This window comes from Sinocyclocheilus rhinocerous, unplaced genomic scaffold (assembly GCF_001515625.1).
Source record: "Sinocyclocheilus rhinocerous isolate Xijiao unplaced genomic scaffold, SAMN03320098_v1.1 scaffold352, whole genome shotgun sequence".
Taxonomy (NCBI): Eukaryota; Metazoa; Chordata; class Actinopteri; order Cypriniformes; family Cyprinidae; genus Sinocyclocheilus; species Sinocyclocheilus rhinocerous.
In genome coordinates, this window is record NW_015642448.1 from 197,545 (window position 1) to 222,363 (window position 24,819).

The 24,819-nt window shown below is 35.6% G+C and overlaps 1 protein-coding gene across 4 annotated transcripts in view; it reads right to left on the bottom strand.

Annotated features, from left to right (window-relative positions):
* Nucleotides 1–24,819, bottom strand: part of ksr2 (kinase suppressor of ras 2) — a 105,292-nt gene that overhangs the window by 12,374 nt on the left and 68,099 nt on the right. For 3 of the 4 annotated variants that reach the window (XM_016572758.1, XM_016572755.1, XM_016572757.1), the window contains exons 7-19: nucleotides 24,002–24,071; nucleotides 22,811–22,894; nucleotides 20,133–20,218; nucleotides 19,689–19,706; nucleotides 17,974–18,083; nucleotides 16,469–16,637; nucleotides 13,041–13,082; nucleotides 11,811–11,877; nucleotides 10,327–10,375; nucleotides 9,500–9,867; nucleotides 7,079–7,175; nucleotides 6,004–6,137; nucleotides 1,516–1,650 (exon numbers count right to left, since the gene is read on the bottom strand). In XM_016572758.1, coding sequence (XP_016428244.1) covers nucleotides 1,516–1,650; nucleotides 6,004–6,137; nucleotides 7,079–7,175; nucleotides 9,500–9,867; nucleotides 10,327–10,375; nucleotides 11,811–11,877; nucleotides 13,041–13,082; nucleotides 16,469–16,637; nucleotides 17,974–18,083; nucleotides 19,689–19,706; nucleotides 20,133–20,218; nucleotides 22,811–22,894; nucleotides 24,002–24,071 — 1,429 coding nt within the window. The remainder of the gene's footprint in view (nucleotides 1–1,515; nucleotides 1,651–6,003; nucleotides 6,138–7,078; nucleotides 7,176–9,499; nucleotides 9,868–10,326; nucleotides 10,376–11,810; nucleotides 11,878–13,040; nucleotides 13,083–16,468; nucleotides 16,638–17,973; nucleotides 18,084–19,688; nucleotides 19,707–20,132; nucleotides 20,219–22,810; nucleotides 22,895–24,001; nucleotides 24,072–24,819) is intronic. The other variant, XM_016572756.1, reaches the window with a different exon arrangement.

The following is a 24,819-nucleotide window of genomic DNA, read 5'->3' on the forward strand; positions in this document are numbered from 1 at the left end:
CACAGCTGCTGCGAACTCTCTGCCGCATTAAAACACGGCACTCGCAGAGAACAATGGAAGTGAAAAGAGGACGCAGAAGGTACAATAGGGAGAACTGCTTTGGGGTCACCTCTAGGTAATGTCCCTTTAGTGTGACCAGCTGGACAGCTTGCGTGGGTGCTGTATTTGGCTCCCATAGAGTGACAGTGTGACGGAGCCTCCATATGGAGAGAACAGCTGAGGACGCAATTGTGTTAGGACCCAACAGAGCAGCATTCCTTCATTTCATCAGCCATCCATCCATCCATTCTTTTATTCATTTGGCCTACACTCTCACTGCCTCTGGAAAGGCCCGGGTCAGGTAGAAATAAGTACAGATGGAGGTTCAGTTCTGCATGCTGCCTCATATGAATACAATCTGATTAGTGGAGGATGAGCACTGAGCGAATCGATTTTGTGATAATACTCATCCTAAACGGGCCATATTCTAGATGTTTGTATTATTGTGAATTTATGATTTTAAATTGTATTTTTCTTTCCATTTGATACTATAGCTGTATCTTCTTATGGCCACTGTACCAGTTAAAGGAATCCGTTTAAATGGAAAAAGATTTCAATTGATCTGACTGGATATCCTAAATGTATTTGGACACTTACAAATCTATGAATGTAATTGCATTAGATAACATATCAAACCAAGTGACATCTGCAAACAAATGCTTCTCTGAAAACAAATCACTCTTTCACTGAGACATTTTTCCCCAGTGGCTTTTATTAAACTGGTGGTTTGGTAATTTTTAGTGGATGCATGAAGTCAGTTTTCTTCAAGTAAACAGTAATATTGTAAAATATTATTACAATAAAAAATGTTTTCTATTTGAATATATTTTAAAACGTAATTTATTCCTGTGCTCAAGAAACACATTATTATTATTATCAATGTTGGAAGCAATTGTGCTGCTTAATTATTTTGCGCAAACCATGATATATTTGGATTCTTTAAATAGGTTGAAAAAGTTCAAAAGAACAGCAATTATTTGAAACAAAAAATATTTTGTAACATTATTGATGTCTTTAGTGTTACGTTCTGTCAATTGAATTCTTAGTAAAAGCATTCATAATTTTTACTAATCCCAAACCTTTTAAAATTTTGTAGTGTATATATTCTATTTTATTATGTAAACCCAAACAATCTTATTTTTGTTAAATATTTTGCTTGAAAAATTGAAAAATCTAATCTTTCAAATAAATGCCTCTTAGTTTGATATTTTCTATCTAATGCAATGCCATATGTTGCAACATGCAATGTGTTTTAAGTACTATACCTAATGAAATGTGACTATATTTTAGGTTTCGTATCAAAACATTATTACAATCTCCAAATGCTGACACTATGAGGGCACATGAACTGTGGAGAGAAAAAGTCATAGGCTTATTTCTGTAAATAAAATTCTGTTGGTCCCCTGAGTGACAAATGCAGAGAAGCAGTGAGAGGTGAAAACACTGGTGCTGAGAGGGGGACAGAGAGGGACCCACCCAAAGGCAAAGACATCAGACTGTTTGGAGAAAGGAAGCTGGTTTTCTGCAGTCTCGGGGGAGAGCTGACGGATGAGCTCAGGAGCGAGATGACACAGCCAGCCGCTTGGGATCCGCAGCTTATCCTTTCTCCTACTGGAGAGAAAGAGACACACAGAAGACGATGAAGTTTAAAACATGATCAATCACAACACACAAATCATTTTTGAGTTAGATTTATTTGTACCACACAAAAGGTCAGAAAACAAACTAAAAGATCATTATAGTGACAATGATGTCCAAGAAATACAATAGAGGGCAAGCAACTATTAGTCTTCCATACTCAGACTATTGACATACAGTCTAGTCCACAAATGAGACCTCTTTTTGAACTTGTTTCCCCCTAAAAAGCAATGAGACCAAATGACGAGCAAATGGAGGTTTTGCTATATTCTCTGTTTTTCAAAATGTTCTCCTCAGACAAATAATATAGAATTTTTATATTCTGTAGAGTTTCAGATTTCAGCAATTTCTCAAACTTTGCTCAGATTTGTCAAAGTCTGCAAGCAAAAGTCAACGATTTCTTTATGAACTCGAAACATTTCTTATAAAATTGTCCTAAATGATCGGAGCTGCACAATTCACCATCATTTTTTGTAGATCTATACTCTTATTGTTTTTTTTGACAGTTTGTGTCTATATTTATTTCTAAATCTTTTTTTTTTTTAAATACAAAGTTGATATTTGTGACTATGTTCCACAGAAACTCTACAACACGTTTCAGAGACTGAATGGCAAGAAACTCAAACTACGAGCTTTTTTTTTTTTTTCTTCTTCTCAGACGTACACAATGTAGCAGAGTCTGGGAACTTGTAAACACAACTTTGTTTCCCAACGGACCGATTAAAAACCTGTGAACCCTCTACAATGATAAAGTAGTCGCCTCCTTCTCAAGCGTCAGACATGGATTTAAAAGTGGTCTATCATTGACAAACATAGAGCCGTTTCAGCTTGACTGAGTCCCTGATCCAAGTAAAAACGAATTCCCTCACCCATGATGCTGTAGTATATATATATATATATCCAAACCAGGGTCGAAAATTAAAGGGCTTAGAAAAAAATTCCATCAAAATGAACAAAAATACCCCCCAAATAGTGGGGACAAAAAGCATTTCTTTATTCTTTTCTTTACTCCCTTAACATGCTATATATACATAAATTCATAATAATATTAATCATTTATAATAATAATAATATAATTATAATTATATTAATTTATAATGAATTTTATACCATTTAAATTTGATAAATAATATATTTTCAAATAACATTTTTTATAAGCAACAACCTATATAATTATGCACAGTCAGATTTCATTTTAATAAATGAGATCAATCTATGCAACTTAAAAATATAAAAACCGGGTATGGTTCCCTTTCAGTCGGTCACTCTCGATGTCACGTCGGATGACCTGTAACCGAGACGTTTTATATGGTTAAAAAAAAAATTCAAACTCAGGAGCAAATATATTGCCCCTTAATTAAAATAAAATAATAATAGTAATAATAGTAATAATAAACACTGCTTCAGACCAAGAAACAATAACAACAACAAACTTTTGTTACATTAGATCATGTTATGTTACATCATGATCACAAAAGACAGAGAGAGAGAAAAAAGAGAGCTCTTAGGGCTTCAACAGCATTAAAACCACTATTGCCTGAAATCTGGGTGGCCCATCAGACTGCCCAGAGTAAATTTCCAATGACTTCATCTTTCCTGGAGCATTTCCATTGAACGAAAGGTTCTTTATAGGGAAAAAAGGTAAAATATTCTTCACACTACAAAAATAAAGTTTTATTTTTTTTAAAGAACTGTCTACTGAAAGGTGGTCTAAAAATGGTCTCATCACTGTGAAAACCCCTTTTTGGAACCTTTATTTTTAAAGACTTCCTTTGGTGAAAATCAAGCTTTTAACATTGTTTACATGTCTATCTGCTATTTTTAATATATGCTTAAAGACAAGCCACGTGCAAATTCATCAGTCAACACCATTGCTGAGCATTTTCTCCTTAAAACTGCACTTCTGCAAAGACAGTCTCAAACATATGGTTTGAAACGGTCTGTTTCCTACCCTCACAAACATGTAACCAATCACGTCAACCTGCTGGGCGGGGCTTTTCATATCATTAGTAAAGCGTTTATACGTTAGGATGTTGATTTTTAGATGGTAGCTTTCTGAGATGGCGAATGGGAACATGGTTTGTGTGACATTAGCAAAAAATAAAGTAGTGTTTGATAAAGTAGTGAAGTAGTGAAGCCAAAAGCTAATGATATCAATTACCGTTACGTGTCCAACGGTGTAAAGAGCGATACATAAAATGCATTACCATTCTGATACATTAACTTGTAGATGACCCTGTATAATTAGCCCTCTTCCTCTTCTTCTTGAGAATTCCTCTTTAAAATAATCACATTTTGTTGCTTTGCAGCCTGAAATGAAGATGGACACAGTTTTTGTTTTATCCAGCTGTATTTACTCAGTGCAACTTATAACATCCAACTGAAAGATACAACACCAACATGTCAGAATAAATAAATAAATAAAAACCAGAATCATTGAGTTTGAAAAAGGATAACCCCCTCCTAAAAATGACTTGTAAACTCAATCAGGTGTAGCTAGTCTCCTTCTCAATGGCACACAAAGCCATTTGACTTTCAACTGTGGTCAGCTGTGGTCATTTTGATCAGCTCAGCAAGAAAAGAGCTTTCCAGGAGCATTTCAGTCCTTGGTAGTGCGACTGAAGCAAACTATCAACTATGGGTGGCAAAGCACTGTCAAAAGATCTCCGGGATGAAGTTGTGGACAGGCACAAGTCAGGAGATGGATACAAAAACATTCCAAAGGCTTTATCAATGCCTAGAAGCACAGTGAAGTCTATTATTAAGAAGTGGAAGATATTTGTTACAACACAGACCCTCCCTGGATCAGGATTTAGCTCCAAACTGGATGAAAAAGCCAGAGGAAACTGGTCAGAGAGGCGACCAAGAGGCCTACAGCAACTCTGAAGCAGCTGCAGGAATTTATGACAAAGAGTGGTCATTGTGTGCATGTGACAACAATATCACAAATTCTCAAGCAAAAAAGACATTCATCAAGAAAGGCCACATGCAGTCACGACTGAGCTTTGCCAAAACGCATCTTGAAGATTCGACTGAATTATTTGGCCTCAATACCAGACGATATGTCTGGCGAAAATCCAATACAGCTCACCATCCAAATAACAGCATTCCTCCAGTAAAGCATGGAGCTGGTAATATCCTGTTATGGGGGTATTTCTCTGCAGCAGGGACTGGAGCACTTGTCAGGAGCAAAGTCTAGATGTGCAAAGTTAGTAGAGAAATATCCCAACAGACTAAAGGCTGTAATTGAAGCAAAAGGTGTTTTTTTTATTTTAAAGGGGGGTGATTCTTTTCTATACCCACTGTATGTGAACTCTTCTTTCTATCTAAATATGAATAACTGGTTGACAAAAGCAACAATTTTCATCCATTCGTATTTTTGCAGTGCATTGAAATTAGATTGCTAGAGGGAGTTTCCCCTATAAAAGTTCCTGAAGTCCTGTCAATCGTCTGTGTGATAACAACATCTGCTGCTACTCCAACTCACTGAAGCAGACATTTATCAGGAACCATAAGAAGACTGAAGGTGAAACTGGATTTAGCACTGTAGCCCACACTCTAATAATTACAGGCTTTGGTTTTTAATAAGCAGTTCTGAAAGTCATTATGGGATTTAAGGACGTTATTAATGGCCTGCCACATGTATAGTATGATGGGTTGTACATTTGTCACTCTTCTACTGGAGACACAGAGAGAAAGGTACATCTTTGTACCATATTTACCACTAAAAGGTGCATAGTAGTACTGTAAGATACATACTGTATCACAACTCTAAGGTACTAATATGCACCTTTTAATGGTACAAAGTAGTGCCTTTAAGGGTACTGCTTCCAGCGAAAAAACTGTTGTACCCATAAAGGTACAGTTATTATTACTTTTTTTCTGGCAGTGTAGACAGCATTTTACAACATCACAGGCGCACTCCTGAAGTGAAGGCTTTTTCAAAAGGTAGGCATGTTGCCTGCCTAATTTTGGCCAATATCTAAGGCAACATCAGATGTGTCCTTTTGAGAGCAATAAAAATTATTTGCAAAATGAAAATGAATGTGAGAAATTAATTCAATGATTAATTCAATGACAAAATGTATTGATACAAATATCGTAGTTCAATATAACATAAAAACTTACCCAATATTTTGTTTTCTACAGGTTTTTATGTTTATTAGACTTCAGCATTAGCTTATCAACAGCAATAATTTAGGAGACTTTATTTAAAAATGTAAACTCATTCGATGGCTGACACTGAAAACGTTTCTACTTAAAGAGAAAAGAATATCATTACTTGAAATTGCAGGGAGTTGTGTGTTTGTGTGAATTTGGACCTACCTGCCTGCTTGTAGAACACCAGATATTGTGAACAGGCCAAAGTCGGTGATGACCACTTTCCCGTTGTCATAAAATACATTCTTGGATTTCATATCTTTGTGAAGGATCCCTTTGGCATGCAGGTAGCCCATGCCCTGAAAAAATGGTGTTAATGTAATTAGGGATACATGTTTTTGGTCTAATACTCATTTTATGTCTAGAATTTATTTTCTAATTCTAAGTCTAGTTGAACATTTTCTGATAAACACTTTAATTATGATTTAAAATGTGATTTAAAAAAAAGTTCCAGGTTTGCTGTGTTGTTTGTAGGGCTGCAGAGTTTGATGTAAAATAATAGATTATGCTGTACATGAATATGACTATAATAATAATAATAATAATAATAATAATAATAATAATGAGAAGAAGAAGAAGAAGAAGTATTTTATGATTTTTACTATTACTAAACAAAATAAGAAATAACTACTGTAATATTTCACTGTAAAATAAAACAGTTAAGTATTTAATATAAAAAATAACAATACAAATTTTTTTTTTTACAGTACAGTTGTAAAATAGTAAATGTTATTGTTGCAGTTACTAATATTTATGAATTTCTTCATTTTTAAACATTAAACCATATATCTTTTATTTTGGCAGAAAACTTCAGGGTTGGTGCATGTTCCCAAATGGACGCTATAAGCGTCCCAAACTCAGAGCAGATGGAGAGATGAGTTTGTGTGGTGTGGCAGCGAACTGAGCTGCTCTGAAACACCAAAAACACTGAATGATGAGCTGCTCACTTATAAAAGAACTCAGTGCTGTCCTTCACTCTGATACATGCTCTGCATGTATTTAATTAAATTGCAGCCTTTGTGATTTAATAATAATCATGTGATTTCTGTTTTATTCCATTTAATTGTGCAGCCCTAAATGTAATCATATGCGGTGTATGTGAAGGAACAGTACATGTACAGGTCGATATAAAAGCTTCCCAACACTGACATGTTTTCCAAAATGACTGCTATACACGTGAATCAATTTTAGCTGACATTTAGCGAATTCATCACATTGACTTCACATTAATTACTCTTACCTTCACCATCTCTTGTGCAATTTGTCTAGTCTTGTTCACGTCGAGAACGACTTTTGCATCTCGAATCACTGAGTAGAGGGTCCTGCCCTTACACAAACTACAACAGAAGAACAAAAAAAACACATATTAGACATCAGCAGCAACCATAACATCAAAATATATCCAGCTATTTTTCAGCTATTTGTGCAGATTGTGGCTTTTTAAAACAATCTTTGCAGAAATAAAGAATAGCATTACAGGTTTATGCAGATTCAGTGTATAAAACAACTCACTCAAGTATGAATCAAATATACATTTCACTATTTTTACAATTCATTGGCAAAAAAACTTGAAGCGCTAAAGGTAAGGGCAATTTGAATAAAATGAAATAATATCATAAGACTGATTATTGATGTCTATAAGAGTACTAACTGGTATTGGTCATAATTGAGGTTGCAATTATGAATGCATTTAACAGTATATTAAAAAATTATGAGTGCAATTTAGCTTGTTGATGAAGAATACCAATAAAGCCTGCCAGAAAATACAACTCATTTAGCTGGTTTATGAACTCGGCAGGCTTGTGTTCCCCATCATTCTCAAAGCCAGCACAAGTCAAAATAAAATATAATGAATTTTAACCATTTCATTTATTGTGCCGCCACCGAGAATGATGGGAAATGAAGGTAGGGGTTGTGACTACCTAAAGCACAAGAGTAATAAAAGGTCATATGATGAGCATCTATCCTAGCATCTATCCTAGTGTAACCTGTGGTTAAAAGCTTTGCTTTAGATCACAAGGCTAAAAGTTCACAGATCACCCCTCATTTAAACCTACAACCTACATTTTCATATAACATATGTTAGGACAAGAATGATGCATGTTCATACTTCAGCACACTGTTCTGAATTTACATCCAAGCAAATTTGAGCACTGTCACTTGGAGGACTAATGATGCTGAGTGAGCCATGAATTTCACCTCTGCAGGAATGAGGAGAAAGACACCCCTCCAACTCCCTGACATCTGAGCTCCTACTGTGCCACCTGACAAAAACGTCTGCGTTTTTCCCCGGACTGCCCTCTTCCTCCATTTATACATATTCATAATGCCATCAGGGTACGAGGCCCATTTTTAGCGTCACTCTGGCCTTTTGGCCTTCTACAGTGTGGGATCCTTCAAATGCGTGATGCACAAATGCAAATGCTGAACTCTGTATATATGCCGTCAGTACAGAAATGTGTCACGTACATCACGTTTCAACTGTTAACACTAATAATGTCAAGACAGACTATTCCAAATAATGACAGGCTCTGACATTCTGCTGCAATTGTTGTACACACTGCATTTGCAAGCAAAAAGCCGAACTTTTATTCCACACTGCAGGGGTGATACGAAAAACAATCAAAGCATAATCACTCACGACAATGCTAAGACACACGATCAATATTTTTTTCAATATTTATTTATTTCCCTTATTTATTTTTAGGAAAGAGGGTCATTTCTAGCAACTATATCTCAATTAGTTTGTTTGGGCCTGCTGATTAAGGACTATGAATAAAACCATTATGACTTTTGTCTGTGTTAATAGAAAGACACAAAATCATGCACTATAATTAGTGAGGAGTAGACATAACTATACGTTTACCAGTTTTTTGCCAAATGAAAACTATTTGCCAGTAAGGTCAGAAAAATAAGCCAATTTTACAATTTGTTTACATTTTTACTGGAAATGAACTTTAAAAATATATATATAAATATATATATTTTGTGTGTGTTATAATATTAATATTAAAATGGACAGACAGAGACAGATAGATAGATAGATAGATAGATAGATAGATAGATAGATAGATAATGTTTACATTTGTGGTCAAAGGCATGTCGTTTTAAATTGGGCTGAAAGCAGGGCACTAATGCAAACTATGAGGTCATGCTGATTAGAGAAGATCAGGAAAAGTGAGTCAAATTTAAGAAACATTCATGAAGCTGGAGCTGTGGAGCTTACACACGCACCGGAAACACTGAGCTGTGGTCACTTACCGAACTCTCAAATGAAAATTGCCAGTAAGGTCAGAAAAATAAGCCAATTTTACAATTTGTTTACATTTTTACTGGAAATGAACTTTAAAAATATATATATAAATATATATATTTTGTGTGTGTTATAATATTAATATTAAAATGGACAGACAGAGACAGATAGATAGATAGATAGATAGATAGATAGATAGATAATGTTTACATTTGTGGTCAAAGGCATGTCGTTTTAAATTGGGCTGAAAGCAGGGCACTAATGCAAACTATGAGGTCATGCTGATTAGAGAAGATCAGGAAAAGTGAGTCAAATTTAAGAAACATTCATGAAGCTGGAGCTGTGGAGCTTACACACGCACCGGAAACACTGAGCTGTGGTCACTTACCGAACTCTATTCAAGCTTACCTGGTGATGATGGCCAGATGAGGGGGTCTCATACACGCTCCCATGAACAGGACCACGTTTTCATGCCGCGTGTTCCTGTACGCCATCACCTCTCTTTTAAATGCTTTCAGCTGTTCTTCATTGTCTCTTTCAATGTCAATTAGCCGTATGGCCACTTCTCCATGCCAGCGTCCATGATAGACCTGTCCAAAGCGGCCTTTCCCGATCAGCTCTCCGATCTCCACCTGCTCCATGGGAATGTCCCACTCCTGCAGGAAGATGCTGGTCTGGCTGGCCTTACGTGGGAAGTTCCGTGCGGACAGGAGGGAGAGATTCATCTCCTCAAACTCATCCGCTGAGCCCTCTGCCTCATCGTTGCCTTCCTCGTTCTGATAGATAGGTAAAATGATAAATATAACAGTAGACCAACAGACAGACAGACAGATAGATGAATGGATGGATGGATGATAGGTAGATGCATATGTGGATGGATGGATAGAGTAACAGATAGATAGACAGACAGAATGATATATAGAATGATGGAACGATAGATAAATAGAATGATAGAATGGTAGAGCGATGGAACCATGGAACGACAAACCGAAAGAGGGATGGAACAATAGAACAACAGACAGACAGACAGACAGATAGAACGTTAGATAGAACGATAGAACGTTAGACAGAACGATAGAACGTTAGACAGAACGATAGACAGAACGTTAGACAGAACGATAGAACGTTAGATAGAACGATCAACAGACAGACAGATAGACAGACAGATAGACAGATAGACAGACAGACAGACAGATAGACAGATAGATATTTGCTATAGAAGCAGGATGACTCACATCAGATGTTGGTTCAACCTCAATTTGTAGCAAGGGACTCACTTTGGTACTGTGTGAAGAGAAACAGAAAGTGTGTTTGCTCAGGGAGGGTCATTTACCTCAGCAGAACGAACCAGTGTTTAATTTTCAAAGACCTATAATCTAATTAAAATCCATTGTTTACTTTATGCCATCTGAAAGGACCACATAAATTCTGCTTGTTCATCTTCATATTTTTAGATTGTACAAAAGCTGTTTGCACAAGCTCTGCTTAGTGAGCTGCCTACATTTAACATCCTAAGTGTAATGTAACCTCACACATTGCTAAGCTGTCTATACTCTAATCAACAAACATAAAAAGTAAAGATACATTATGAAAAATAATCCACTTTTAATTAAGACAAATCTATTTTCTATTAACACTTTTAGTAAAAAATATTATAAAACTCTGTTACATGTCTGTGGTAAGAAATGTGTTTGTTAATATGTTCTGACCCTTGTTTGGGTTGAAAAATATGAAAAATAAGACCGTGCCGGAAGATCTATCAGTCCATTTATGCATTCATGCCTGTTAACAATTTTACTCTACAGCTGTCAAACATCTCATTTCAGCTGCATTACGATACTCCATAATGAAAAACATACTACTGTCAAAGAACTACAGAAACTGAAATCTAGTTTGTCTTTGTAGTTAATGCATCTTGATTCATTTAATTAAATATAGCATTATTCTTTATGGGTCTTCGAGTTTTTTAAAACATCCATGGATATGACTGACATCATCACTGTAGTGTAAACTCAAGCCCCACTCTCTGTTTGGCTAAAGTTTATGTGTGTGTGTGTGTGTGTATGTGTGTGTGTGACTTGTCTTCAGTCACATCAGCTTTTGCACCACGAATATTTTTGCTCTAATAATTCTGTAATCTAAAATGCTCATATCTGCCATAAATAGACAAGCCATGGTGAAACTGTCTGACATGTCTGTGGCCTTTCACTGGGCATCGCTCTAAATACATACACAAACACACATAGTACAGGACAGAACATGACATGTCAGACACATTTGTATATTAATAAACAATGTTAAATGGTCTTGGCATCTCATTATAAGTGACACAAAAGAGATAATTGCACATTTTACAGTATTTGACCTCCATCTAAATGAGCAAGAAAGAATCATAACTACATTTTATGCTACTAACATTGCATTGAAAAAATTTATTGTATTAACTAAAGTTAAAAAGATTAATAATACTGTAAAAAATGTATTGCTTATTGTTAGATAATGGAACCTTATTTTAAAGTGTTACAGAGATAATTAATCACCATTGATTTACATGCATTTGCACTTTAGTTCCAAATCCCAGTGAGCTGTTTTGCGGTTTTACGACCTAATACTGATTTGGAATGCTCTACATAGACAGACTGATGTCATCATGTTTAAATGAATCCTAAAATGTCAAATCAACAAAGTCACATACACATATAAACACACACGCACTTACCCAGGCTCAGACAGAACAGGGTGTAGAATGACTTGAGGGGCCCTGGTGGGAACCTCAGGGGCCACATCTACAAAGAGAAAGAGTAAGACAATAAGTCACAAGACAGAAATGAGAGAGAAAATTACAATTTGTAAAAGAGTGTATTTTTATAGACTAAGTTAATCAAAACATGCAGGAAAACAAAACAAGCTGCTTACACTGAAAAAGACTGATGTAGAAACAATTTTTACTTAGAAAATTTTATTTTTTTTGTAAAACATACTCTGAAAAATGTCAAATGTCATTCTTAATTCTTATTAAAAAAAAATAAAACTTAAATATAATGAAACTATAACTATAATTAAAAACTTAAAATATTTTTTTACATGTGCCTACTACACAAACATCTGAAGCCATTCACTGCTGTTTTTTTATTTTTTAAGAAATTAATACTTTTATTCACCAAGGATGCATTAAATTGATCAAAGTGACAGAAAATACATTTTTAATGTTTATATTTCAAATAAATGCTGTTCCTGAAAAAAAAAAAATCACCGTTGCCCCAAAAATATTAGACAGCAGAATGGTTTTCAGCCATTGATAATAAGAAATGTTACTTGAGTGCCAAATCAGCATATTAGAATGATTTCTGAAGGATCATGTGACACTGAAGGCTGGAGTAATGATGCTGAAAAATATAATATAAAACATATATGAGGCTCTATTGTTAGGAAAGATGAAACCCTAGAGGATTCTCATTTAACAAACACTTTCTATTGAAAAACAAATGCCTAATGGATAAAACTGGCTGTGTGTTCCCTGCTGAAAGGTACAACAGTGACTGATCTCAGCAGCTCACCTCTAATATATAAACTGCCAAAAATTGGTTAAGTCAGTAGCCTTTATTATAAACTATCAGGCTACCAACACAACATGGCTTTTCTCCCTCCGCACGTTCATCAAAAACATGCAGCGAGCTGAGTGCCTCCCACAGAATACAGGCACTCATCAGCCTTTATTTGTCAGGGAGGCGCAGGCGACCTCGCCTTTAAAAGAACCATCATTAGAGAATACAGCATTGCTGGTTAAGAGACGACAAAAAGAAGAGCAAAGAAAGACAGAGGGAGAGGGAGGGGGTTTGTTGCGTCTCAAAGAAAAGATGGCATAAAAAAAAATGACATCAAAAAAGTTCGCCTAGGCATGTCGCGCTGCATTATGGGTAGGGGTAATGACCAATTATGACACACTTACCAGGGAAGATGAACTGCTGCTTGCATTTGTAGAAATGAGATGCTGAGAAGAGCACAGGAGAGAAGCAGACAGAATTCAATAAAATTCAATACACCCCCAGATGCTTATTGGTCTGTGTTATTATTCTGCAGAATCCATCACAAAGATGCATTTGCCATAAAAATAGCAACTTTTAGGATACAGAATGGTCCAAAAGTCTGAAACCACACTGAAAATCTGAGATTCAATGTCTAATAAATAAATAAAATCGACAGAAATAAATACAATGTTCTATGATTTTGAAAAAGTACAAAGAAATGTTGATTTAAAATATTTAATATTTAAATATTCAAATATTTTTAATTCTGCAGTGCCATCACTAATCAAATTTAGGATGTCATGTGAACTCTGGCACAGGATGTTCACAAACGTTTACAAAAGTTCTTCACAAACTTGAGTTCATGTCAGTTTGACTGCTGCTTATATTATGTGCTGCCATAATTGAAAAGCGGGACATTCCAAACAGAACTCCAGACTATGATTTAACTGACTGCAAATGCACCAGAAAATAAAAAACGGTGCAACAATTTAAAGTTTGTGTGTGTGTCAATATAAGCGGTTCAGTCAGATATCATCTGATTAAACTGCACACTACTGTTTTCTGCACGCAACGCAACAAACGCAGCACGGGCAGTGATGTCCGATTTGTGAAAAAAAATCACTGTTTTTTATTCAATCAAACTGTTTTTTATTAATGAGTCAGTCAAAAAGATTCAACAACCCTGCAAGTTAGCAGTCTGAATCAGACTCACCGAGTCAGTGAATCATTTAGAGCCATTCCTGAGTTTACAACTAACATGGTTCAGCGTGGTACAATTGCTACCTGTGCTCAACTGTGCCTGTAGTGACATGATGATGGTTTTCACAGTATGTCTACACACCTTTCTCACAGCAATGTAGATTATGCTAACTAACTCATTAAAACTGATATAATACATCAATGTACTGTTTTAATTGAAATCATAGAAGGATCATAGAAAGAGTGTTTTTTATTCTAGTTCTATTTTTAATTTTTATTTTTCAACAAAATAGACTGATATTTATATGGCACAAATAAGGATTATTAGAGAGACCACTGTTTTCTGCACGCAACGCAACAAACACAGCACGGGCAGTGATGTCCGATTTGTGAAAAAAAATCACTGTTTTTTATTCAATCAAACTGTTTTTTATTAATGAGTCAGTCAAAAAGATTCAACAACCCTGCAAGTTAGCAGTCTGAATCAGACTCACCGAGTCAGTGAATCATTTAGAGCCATTCCTGAGTTTACAACTAACATGGTTCAGCGTGGTACAATTGCTACCTGTGCTCAACTGTGCCTGTAGTGACATGATGATGGTTTTCACAGTATGTCTACACACCTTTCTCACAGCAATGTAGATTATGCTAACTAACTCATTAAAACTGATATAATACATCAATGTACTGTTTTAATTGAAATCATAGAAGGATCATAGAAAGAGTGTTTTTTATTCTAGTTCTATTTTTATTTTTATTTTTCAACAAAATAGACTGATATTTATATGGCACAAATAAGGATTATTAGAGAGACCAAATTAAATTGGAACAATTTATACTCTATACAAAAATCCTTATATGATTAAAATCATCCTCATCTTTATACAAATCATCATTTCCATCATTTTTTGGTCTGGAGCTCAGCCATATACTAAGAGAGTCTAAAATCCACTAAAATTGTTATGCATTGATATAGTTTATAACTAAATTTTTGTTTTATTAACTAGTGTTCATTTTGTCAGCTATTTTCATTTTAGTCTTAGTCTTAGTCCCGGGCTAAAATGTCCTTGTTACTTCCGCAATGAGGAGTGAGCGCATGCGCATGGTTGCCAGATTGCTTAAAATAAGCAAAACACACCGGGCAGAAAATGTATGCTTGTAACAGCGAAACTCTGATTCGGGGATTAGAACTCTTGAAAACTTGCGTAGTAGAGCAGTCTGCAATAACATTTTGTCTCCTTTTTTGACGAAAATAAAAAGTTTTTGGTAAAGTTTTTATCTTTTTTAATACATTTTAGTCTCGTCTTATTTCGTCAACGAAATTGCATGTTGATATAGTCGTAGTTATCGTTTATTGACCTTATTGTCGTCTCGTCTTCTTCTCGTCTTAGTCATGGGAAAAAAGCTCGTCAACGAACATTTTTCGTCATAGTCTTCGTTAACGAAATTAACACTATTATTAACATACAAAAATGCTAAACATTAGCTTTGCATTTAACCCTTATGCTGTTGAAAATGACAAATGCTAAAAATGACGGCCTTTTAAAGTGCCCCTATTATGCCATTTCCAATATTACCTTTCATGCAGTGTGTAATGTAGCTGTGAATGTAAACGATCTGCAAAGTTGTAAAGCCAACCCACAAACACGTCATGTTACTGACGATTGCTTCTCTAATCTCAGGGATTTGGATCTGCTGGCTCCACTGAATCACAACCTGCAAGTATGATAAATAACAGATGTTTATATTTTCTATCGAGCATTCAAAATACAGAACTATGGAAATGGGTGTATCGTTTCTGACACACGCTGTACGCAATAGACCAATCACAACAGACTGGGCCATCTGACCAATCAGAGCAGAGTAGGCTCAGGGAAACGAGGGTTTTAGAGAGACTAGAACTGCTTGGAACGAATCGTTTGAGAATCGTTGAAAAATGAGGTGACATTAAATGCATATTTTGAGAAAGAGTTTTTTGACCTTGCATGCATGTAATCCTATTGTAGGAGACTCCCAAAACAATATTAGGAACCTTAAAAATGGCATAATTGGGGCACTTTAAAAATTACTTGTATATCTTTCATTATTCTACAGCATATTATCACCAAATCTTGGATTCAATGTTTTTGTCATGTTGTTTATTTCAACTAGCATAGGCTTTGGAGAGCAGATTTTATTTTTATTTTTTTTTTGGATTGAACGTAGCCCTCATTGATCTGAGCTTATGCACCCTTGAAGTGAAAAACGCATTATTTTTGGATAATTTTGGCCAAATTCATTCAAAACTGAGGTGTATAAGCTCAGATCGCTGAAGCCTATGATCAGTCAGTTCCAAAAAGTAATACAAAACCTGTGCTAAGAGCAAGAAAACAAGTTGATAAAAGGATTGAATCCAATATTTGGTAATAATACAGTATAACAATAAATTTATAAGCAAATTGTGTAGCAAGGTGTAAAAAATGTGTGTGTGTGTGTGTGTGTGTGAAGATACCTTGTGTGAGCAAAGTCAGTAGGTTTTAGTCCAATGCGATCACATTAACTAGCATTTTAGGCAAAAAGAAAATCTTTGAGCATTAAGCAATTATTATTTGAAATTTAGTGGAAATGATCAAAATGAATAATTAAATCAGCTTATGTTTGGGGTTGGTACCTGTAAGGTTGGACTGTTTCTGCTGTCTGGCGCTTTGCGGAGAAGGGTGCAGAGGAGATGGGGGCGTCGCACTGGGCGGCAGAGGGGGAGCAGGAGATGACGGGGTGGAGGAGGTGGTGGAGGAGGGGTTACTGCTGGAGTCGGGCTGATACGGCACAGGGATGTGGTCCTGAAATAGAGACACACAGACTTTTTGTAACACACAAAAACACTCCCTACTCCTTGCTCATTCTCGGCGCGGTCAGACATCAGTAAACCCGGCTTCATTCTCACGGTCGGTTAAAGATTAATCATAAAACAGAGGTGTGGCAGCTGTCGACCTGATCTCCCATGGGCTGAAAACTGGACAGCCGTGCTACGTTTGAAAAACTGCCCAACGTCGTGTTAGAAAGAGGAGCACATCAATAGCCAGCAGTGTTGTCATAAAGTATGATTGAGAGGCATATATATTTGATAAGACAACAGAAATCCCCCCCCAAAAAAATGTCACGACTCTATGCTCTGCCAGTCATTAAAAGGCTTTTTGACTGCTATTTTTGTTGCTTAAGTGTCACAAATTGAGTCTTTGGGAAAAACAAAAGTTATAAAATACAACACAATATAAAACCAAATGCATCTGTTTAAAAATTAAGAGTGGAAGAATAATAATTAGTTCATGAGTTTTAAAGCTCTAATGTCAGATGGTAAGGTTATGAAATTTTTTATTCCATTTCCACTATACTCTCTCACACATACATACATACATCCTTCTATTACATACACATATTTTCTTCTTAAATACATTTATTATTTATAACTTTAAAAGTATACTTTGCATAAGAGCAAAATGTATAAACGTGTGCATAAAATATATGAATATATGAGGAAAATGTAAGAATGTGTGTGTTAAAATTTGTGACTATGAGAGCAAAAATGTATGAATGTGAAAGGATAATATAAGTGTGTGAGACCGCCAGAATGAATTATGGCTTGTACGGCCCTATGACACTTTTGCAGTTACAAATAACCAACTGGTCTGAAGGTGATTTTTAGTGGATGTATGAAGTCAGTTCCCTTCACACAAGTTCTAGAAACGTTTATGCTGTCAGGAAGCAAGCACACACACACACACAGAACGTGTTCTTGCATTTTAAAATAGCTAGATGGAGCGCAATAGAATGGAATTGAATGCAAGGATCCCCAGACACGTTTTTTTAAAAGTAGACTTGACATGGTGTGTTAAAAATGTCACACTCATCTTGTCGTGCCTTGGTTTCCAATAAACATAAGAAAACCAAGTGTGCCAAAAATGACAGGAAGGCTGTTTGATGTTGGTCTGCAAAAATTGCTTTTCATGCCAAGTTGTTTGAATAAAAAGCGAAAGCAAACAAGTTGTTCTAAAGATTACAGGACGGGCTTATAATTCCAATCTGCCCGAGAAAGTTTTGTGATAATGTTGACAGTGGAGGGATGTAACATGGTTGAGTTGTGTTTGTTCAAACGTAATGGAACGTAACTAATCTTACCTTGTTGATTTTGTTGGTCTTGGGGAGAGTCTGGCTAATGTGGAGGTCGGAGTACCTGAGGGGGTTGTTTATGTCACATGGTACCGACTCGGTCCTGACGAGCTGACGAGCTGAGAGAGAGGGCGAGAGAAACAGCATAGTATCCACGGTAACAGGAGGCAGTTGTCACGGTAACAGAAAAACTCTGAAAAGTCTTGTCACATTTTAATGGAAGAGCCACTAAACCATAAATACCCAGTAACCAGTATACAGTATATCAGAAATATCACAGGTATGACACACATGGAAATCCAACAGCAACGACCAGGGAGTGGTCATTCTTAACTTCCGCCAGCAAAGAAAAAAACATTTTTGTGTATTTCATATGCATAAAAACATTTAATTTCATATTAAGGAACCATTAAATTTAAGCATGAAAATAACATTAAATTCAATTTGGAGCTAGTAATTTAACACAACTCAATTCATCTATTTTCCTAAAGTTAGTATAATTTCCTAACAGACCAATTCTGAAAGTGCTTCACATTAAATCAGCCTAACAAAATTGGCTTGACATTTTTCCTATCTTATATTCATTTTTGTAATACACTAAAGCTCAAAAGATTGGGTTCAGTAAGATTTTTTAAAATAAATTAATACTTTTATTCAGCTAGGACACATACAATTGTTCAAAAGAGACATTTACAATGTTACAAAAGATTTCTATTGCAAATAAAAAGTTATAAAAAAAAAAAAGGTAAAATGTATCACGGTTTCCAAAAATAAAAATATCAAGCACAACTGTTTTCAACATTAATAATAAGAAATATTTATTGAGCTGCATATGATCAGCATATTAGAATGATTTCTGAAGGATCATGTGACACTGAAGACTGGAGTAGTAATGCTGAATATTCAGCTTTGCATCACAGGAATAAATTATATTTTAAAATATATTAAAACAGAAAACCGTTATTTTAAACTCTTAATACCATTTCACAATATTACTGTTTATTTACTGTAGTTTTAATCACATAAATGCAGCCTTGGTGAGCAGAAGAGACTTCTTACAAAAACATTTTAAAAATCTTACCGAACCCTTTTGAACGGTATTGTACATACATTTTCATGAGACATTTGAAAACTGTCCAGCACAAAATTTAAGGTATGAAATAGGAAATAATGTGTTTGATGAGCACGTTACCTTGAGATGTTACTTGATCTGTAATATCAGAAATGAGGGGAAAATGAGGTGGTGAAAAAAGAAAAAGAGAGGAAAGGTAAGATGGGTGCAGACTGAAGGTTATAATGTTTAACAGAGAACCAGACAAATTGTTTAGTACATTAATGCAAAGTAGATGTGACATTCTTTTAAAAATACATTCTTCATTCCCTTTAAACACATTCTCTTATTTGGAAACCAGACTGGAGTAGTAATGCTGAATATTCAGCTTTGCATCACAGGAATAAATTATATTTTAAAATATATTAAAACAGAAAACCGTTATTTTAAACTCTTAATACCATTTCACAATATTACTGTTTATTTACTGTAGTTTTAATCACATAAATGCAGCCTTGGTGAGCAGAAGAGACTTCTTACAAAAACATTTTAAAAATCTTACCGAACCCTTTTGAACGGTATTGTACATACATTTTCATGAGACATTTGAAAACTGTCCAGCACAAAATTTAAGGTATGAAATAGGAAATAATGTGTTTGATGAGCACGTTACCTTGAGATGTTACTTGATCTGTAATATCAGAAATGAGGGGAAAATGAGGTGGTGAAAAAAGAAAAAGAGAGGAAAGGTAAGATGGGTGCAGACTGAAGGTTATAATGTTTAACAGAGAACCAGACAAATTGTTTAGTACATTAATGCAAAGTAGATGTGACATTCTTTTAAAAATACATTCTTCATTCCCTTTAAACACATTCTCTTATTTGGAAACCAATTTTCAAAACGCTTCTAATTAAATATGGTCAGTTGAAAATAAAGCAGTTATGAGGTTGAACACATGCTGTGTATAAGAATATTGCTGTTTCTGAAATCATATTTGAACCATAATTAATGGCCTGCCTTGAGTAGTAGTTTTTGTTTTAAGCATTTATGGAGTTAGAAAGAAAGAAAGAAAGAAAGAAAGAAAGAAAGAAAGAAAGAAAGAAAGAAAAAGAAAACCTCTGGATGAGTCCCTACCTCCTCTGTGGTATATGAGTAAATGACAGGGTGGAGCTTCTTTGGTGCATTTGTTGTGGCACTTCAATCTGACAAATGAAAGCATGACAGAAATGTTTATTAGTTTGCTCTTGTAAAAGCAAATCAATGAATATTCAAAACAAGCACTTAATATGCAGCCATTATTTTGAGGGTGTCAAAAGCCAGCACGTATCTTAGTAACAAGATGCCATAGTCAAGGGTGGTAGAGTGGAAACTATTAGGCCGGTAATTTATTCAAATAATCTTTTAATGATAATGATAATTATGCTCAATTTGAATGTTCAGACACTACTGCAGGCACAAAGTCTCTAGCACTGAATTCTAAAGAGGCTGTGATGCAAACAAAAACATCAAATCACATAGTTACAAAGCTGAAATGTTAGGAATTTTCATTTTCAGAGATTTGAGTTGTTGCAAGAGATGGTTAAAGAAATTATAATAGATTATGGAGTGTATATTTAACATTCTACATGCTGTGATTCAGTCTGTAATTTCAGCATCAGACAGAATTACAAAAATAACTACATTTTTTATGATTTTTTGAGCTTTAAGGAAACTTAACCGTAAATGTAAACGTAAACGTGGTGTTTGCTGCTGCAATACTCATCACAACGACTGCTAGGGATTGCTAAAAGTTGTTTTCATATATATTATGTATGGACCTTTTTCACATTTCCGGGTTTCTCAGCAGCAGCAGTCGTCATAGTTGAGTAAACTTCTATAGCAGTGAATGGGAGACTACCACAAATATATATTTTTTTTGCATTCACATTTGCTCAAATAGCAAAAGAAACACATGAAGTGAAGTGACGTGACATGTGGCCAAGTATGGTGACCCATACTCGGAATTAGTGCTCTGCATTTATCCCATCCAAAGTGCACACACACAGCAGTGAACACACACACACCGTGAACACACACCCGGAGCAGTGGGCAGCCATTTATGCTGCGGCGCCCGGGGAGCAGTTGGGGGTTCGGTGCCTTGCTCAAGGGCACCTCAGTCGTGGTATTGAAGGTGGGAGAGAGCGCTGTACATTCACTCCCCCCACCTACAATCCCTGCCGGTACGAGACTCGAACCCGCAACCTTTGGGTTACGAGTCCGACTCTAACCATTAGGCCACGACTTCGACATGATAGTGTTTTCATGACTTTCAAAAAAAAGGAAAAAATAGAGAGAGACTGATAACGGCAGTCAGTAGAGAGAACAATGTCAAATTTACTGTCACTCCCATAGACGCTGCATTAGAAACACTGTTTCTAATACATAGAAACTGTGTTAGATTTACGATGCTGATGACCGTTGAAACGGTCTATTATTTTATGTATTATTTAATTATGTATTAAAAGTAATTTTGTCAGAATTATTACTTATCTCATGCAGTAATTTAGACTTTTCATGACATAATTTCGACTTATCTCAATTGTTTTTTTGTTCTAATCATTTGACTTCTTGTCATAATTGATATCATAATGTAAACATTTTGTCAATTTAAACTTTTTATATTATTATAACTTGGTATATCATTATTTTGACCTTTTATGTCATAATTATGACTTTTATCTAATAATTTTGGGCATTTGTGTCATCATTTCAACTTTATCTCATAATTATGACTTAGCATCATATCATTTCAATCTTTTTAGCTCATAATTATGACTTAGTATCTTATCATTTCAATGTTTTATCTCATAATGAGTGAGTGAAGTGACGTGTGGCCAAGTATGGTGATCCATACTCGGAATTTGTGCTCTGTATTTAACCCATCCAAGTGCACACACACACACACACCGTGAACACACACCCGGAGCAGTGGGCAGCCATATTGCTGCGGCGCCCGGGGAGAAGTTGGGGGTTCGTTGCCTTGCTCAAGGGTCTCACCTCAGTCATGGTTTTGATGGTGGAAGAGAGCGCTGGTTATTCACTCCCCCCACCAACAATTCCTGCCGGACCTGAGACTCAAACCCGCTACGTTCGGGTTACAAGTCCGACTCTCTAACCATTAGGCCACGACTGCTAATTATGAGTACATAATAATTTCAAGCTTTTGTCATAATTGTTTGTTATAATTTCAACTTTTTATCTCATAATTATGACTACATAATTACTTCAACTTTTGTCATAACTGTTTTGGTCATAATTTAAACTTTTTGTTATAACTTTTATATTTTTCATATCTCATTTTTATCTCATAATTATGACTTGGTATCTTATAATTTCAACGTTTTATCTCATAATTATGACTACATAATCATTTCAACCTTTTGTCATAATTGTTTGTCATAACTTAAACTTCTCATAATTATGACTTAGTATCTTATAATTTCAACTTTTTATCTCATAATTATGACTACATAATTATTTAAACTTTTGTCATAACTGTTTTTGTCATATTTCAACTTTTTGTTATACTTGTTTTATATTATAATTTCAACCTTTTATCTCATAATTATGACTTAGTATCTCATAATTTCAACTTTTCATGTCATACTTATGAGTTATAAAAGCATGATTTGTTTTCTTATGTGGCAGAAATGGGCTTCCATACTAAAGTTTTAGCACTTGCATGATTTACAGAAACATGGTTTATATTCTTATGTTGGGGAAATGGGCTCCCATACAAACATTTTAGCACTTACTTGCAGTGTTTGCATTTTAAGCCGAACAGCATTCCTTTCCCGCACACGATACATATCTGTGACATCCAATACTTCGTGGAAAACCTGTACAAGCACAAATAAGTGCCGTGATTCATTACTGAGCCTTTTTTGAGACATTTTCCAAGAAAAAACTCTTATTTTATCAATTTTTAAAATGCACGAGGCCATATGGGTTTGTTTTGCTTCGCTGTCAAACTATCAGCAGATGGTTCTTACCTTTTGACAACCACTCCTAAACTCTTCAGATGAAAGAGCGAATGTGTCACAACAGCGATCACGTTTGCCAAGTAACCTTTTCATCTAGAGACAGATATGTGCAGCGTATGCCCAAAGATAGGCACTTTGGCAGTAATTCTCAATTCAGAGTAATTTAATTGTAACCGAGGATCTTTCAATATCTCCTTTGCACTCGACTGTGCTTTCGCACTTGACAAATACACAAGAGGACAAAGGCTGTACGGATGCATTGGCGATTGTTCAGCAGAATTGCATGGAAGGTGCTCTCTTTATTCTTCAATCTCTATCTCTTTTTGTTTGCATGTAGTCACATTTGCGTTCTCCACAATAAAAGGGCCATTCAAATCTCCTGGAATAGAGTTCCTCTGAAGGGTCACTGTGCATTTGCCAATCTATTTATCTGATATTAACAGAAGCTGACAGTTAATAGAACATGACTAATGGGCTCTGACAGTGTCAAAGTGTCTTCATTAGATTTAAGCTATACTGTCTCATGAAGGAGGAGGCTGGCTTTAGTACGCAGCTCACATCACTGTAGCCAGTTTAAAGTTGATATGAGCGTTTCAATTTTTTGGATCTGTTTATCTGATTGCATTTTGAAACTGGCAGTTGTCCATCTATGATGACACATAGACAATGATTTCCACGTCTAAAGTACCAGGAAAACGAGAAATTGTTTTAGCCTTGGTGAACTTTGCATATGTTTTGATGGCTAAGCTACAGTGAGCTCTCATTAAAACCCTTATAACTTTGATCACAAAAGCACCGTGTTTCGTTGTCTAAGTGTTCTTTGTTTGACTTGGGATCGGTGGTATTTGGGGTAATCAAGTCATCAGATGTGAGAAGGCATGACTGGGGTTGCACAACCACACGAGTTAATTGGCTTGACATTTTGTAACCACTACCACACATTCATATCTGCACAAAACTTACCTGTGTTTTATGGAGTTGCCGAGGTCTCTGCGAGGTATTTGAGGAGACCAGCGAGGAACAGACAGAGTATCTGGAACAGAATGGTTGGGTCAGACACAGGAAAACAGGATTAACACTTGTAAACAAAGAATTAAAAAACCAAATAACTATTATAAACCTTAAAATCACTTTCATAAAGAGGCTAAACGAGGTATTATAATTCCTGGATGAGCTATAAAGCAGTTGTAAAAAAGCAATTAGTTACAAGAAGCCATACAGTGATTTTACCATGGTTAAGAGATTAACCCTAACCCTAACACAGTACAAACAAAACAGCTTTAACAGCAATATGATGAAGACAAAACGGTTCAATTATTTAAAAAAAAGTTTAGATTTATTGACAAGAAAGTGATTTATTAACAATCGTAACTCTAACTTGCATAGCTCAGTCGTGACTGCATGTGGCCTTTCTTGAGGAGTAGATTTTTTTCTTGCAACCCTCCCATACAAGCCGCATTTGTGGAGAGTTTGTGATATCGTTGTCAAACCACACAATGACCACTCTTTGTCATAAATTCCTACAACTGCTTCAGTGTTGCTGTAGGCCTCTTGGTAGCCTCTCTTTTTTTGTATCCATCTCCTGTCTTGTGCCTGTCCACAACTTTATCCCGGAGATCTTTTGACAGTGCTTTGCCATCCATAGTTGATTGTTTGCTTCAGTCGCGCTATCAAGGACTGAAATGCTCCAGGAAAGCTCTTTTCTTGCTGAGCTGATCAAAATGAGCACAGCTGATCACAGTTAAAAGTCAAATGGCTTTGTGTGCCATTGAGAAGGTGAT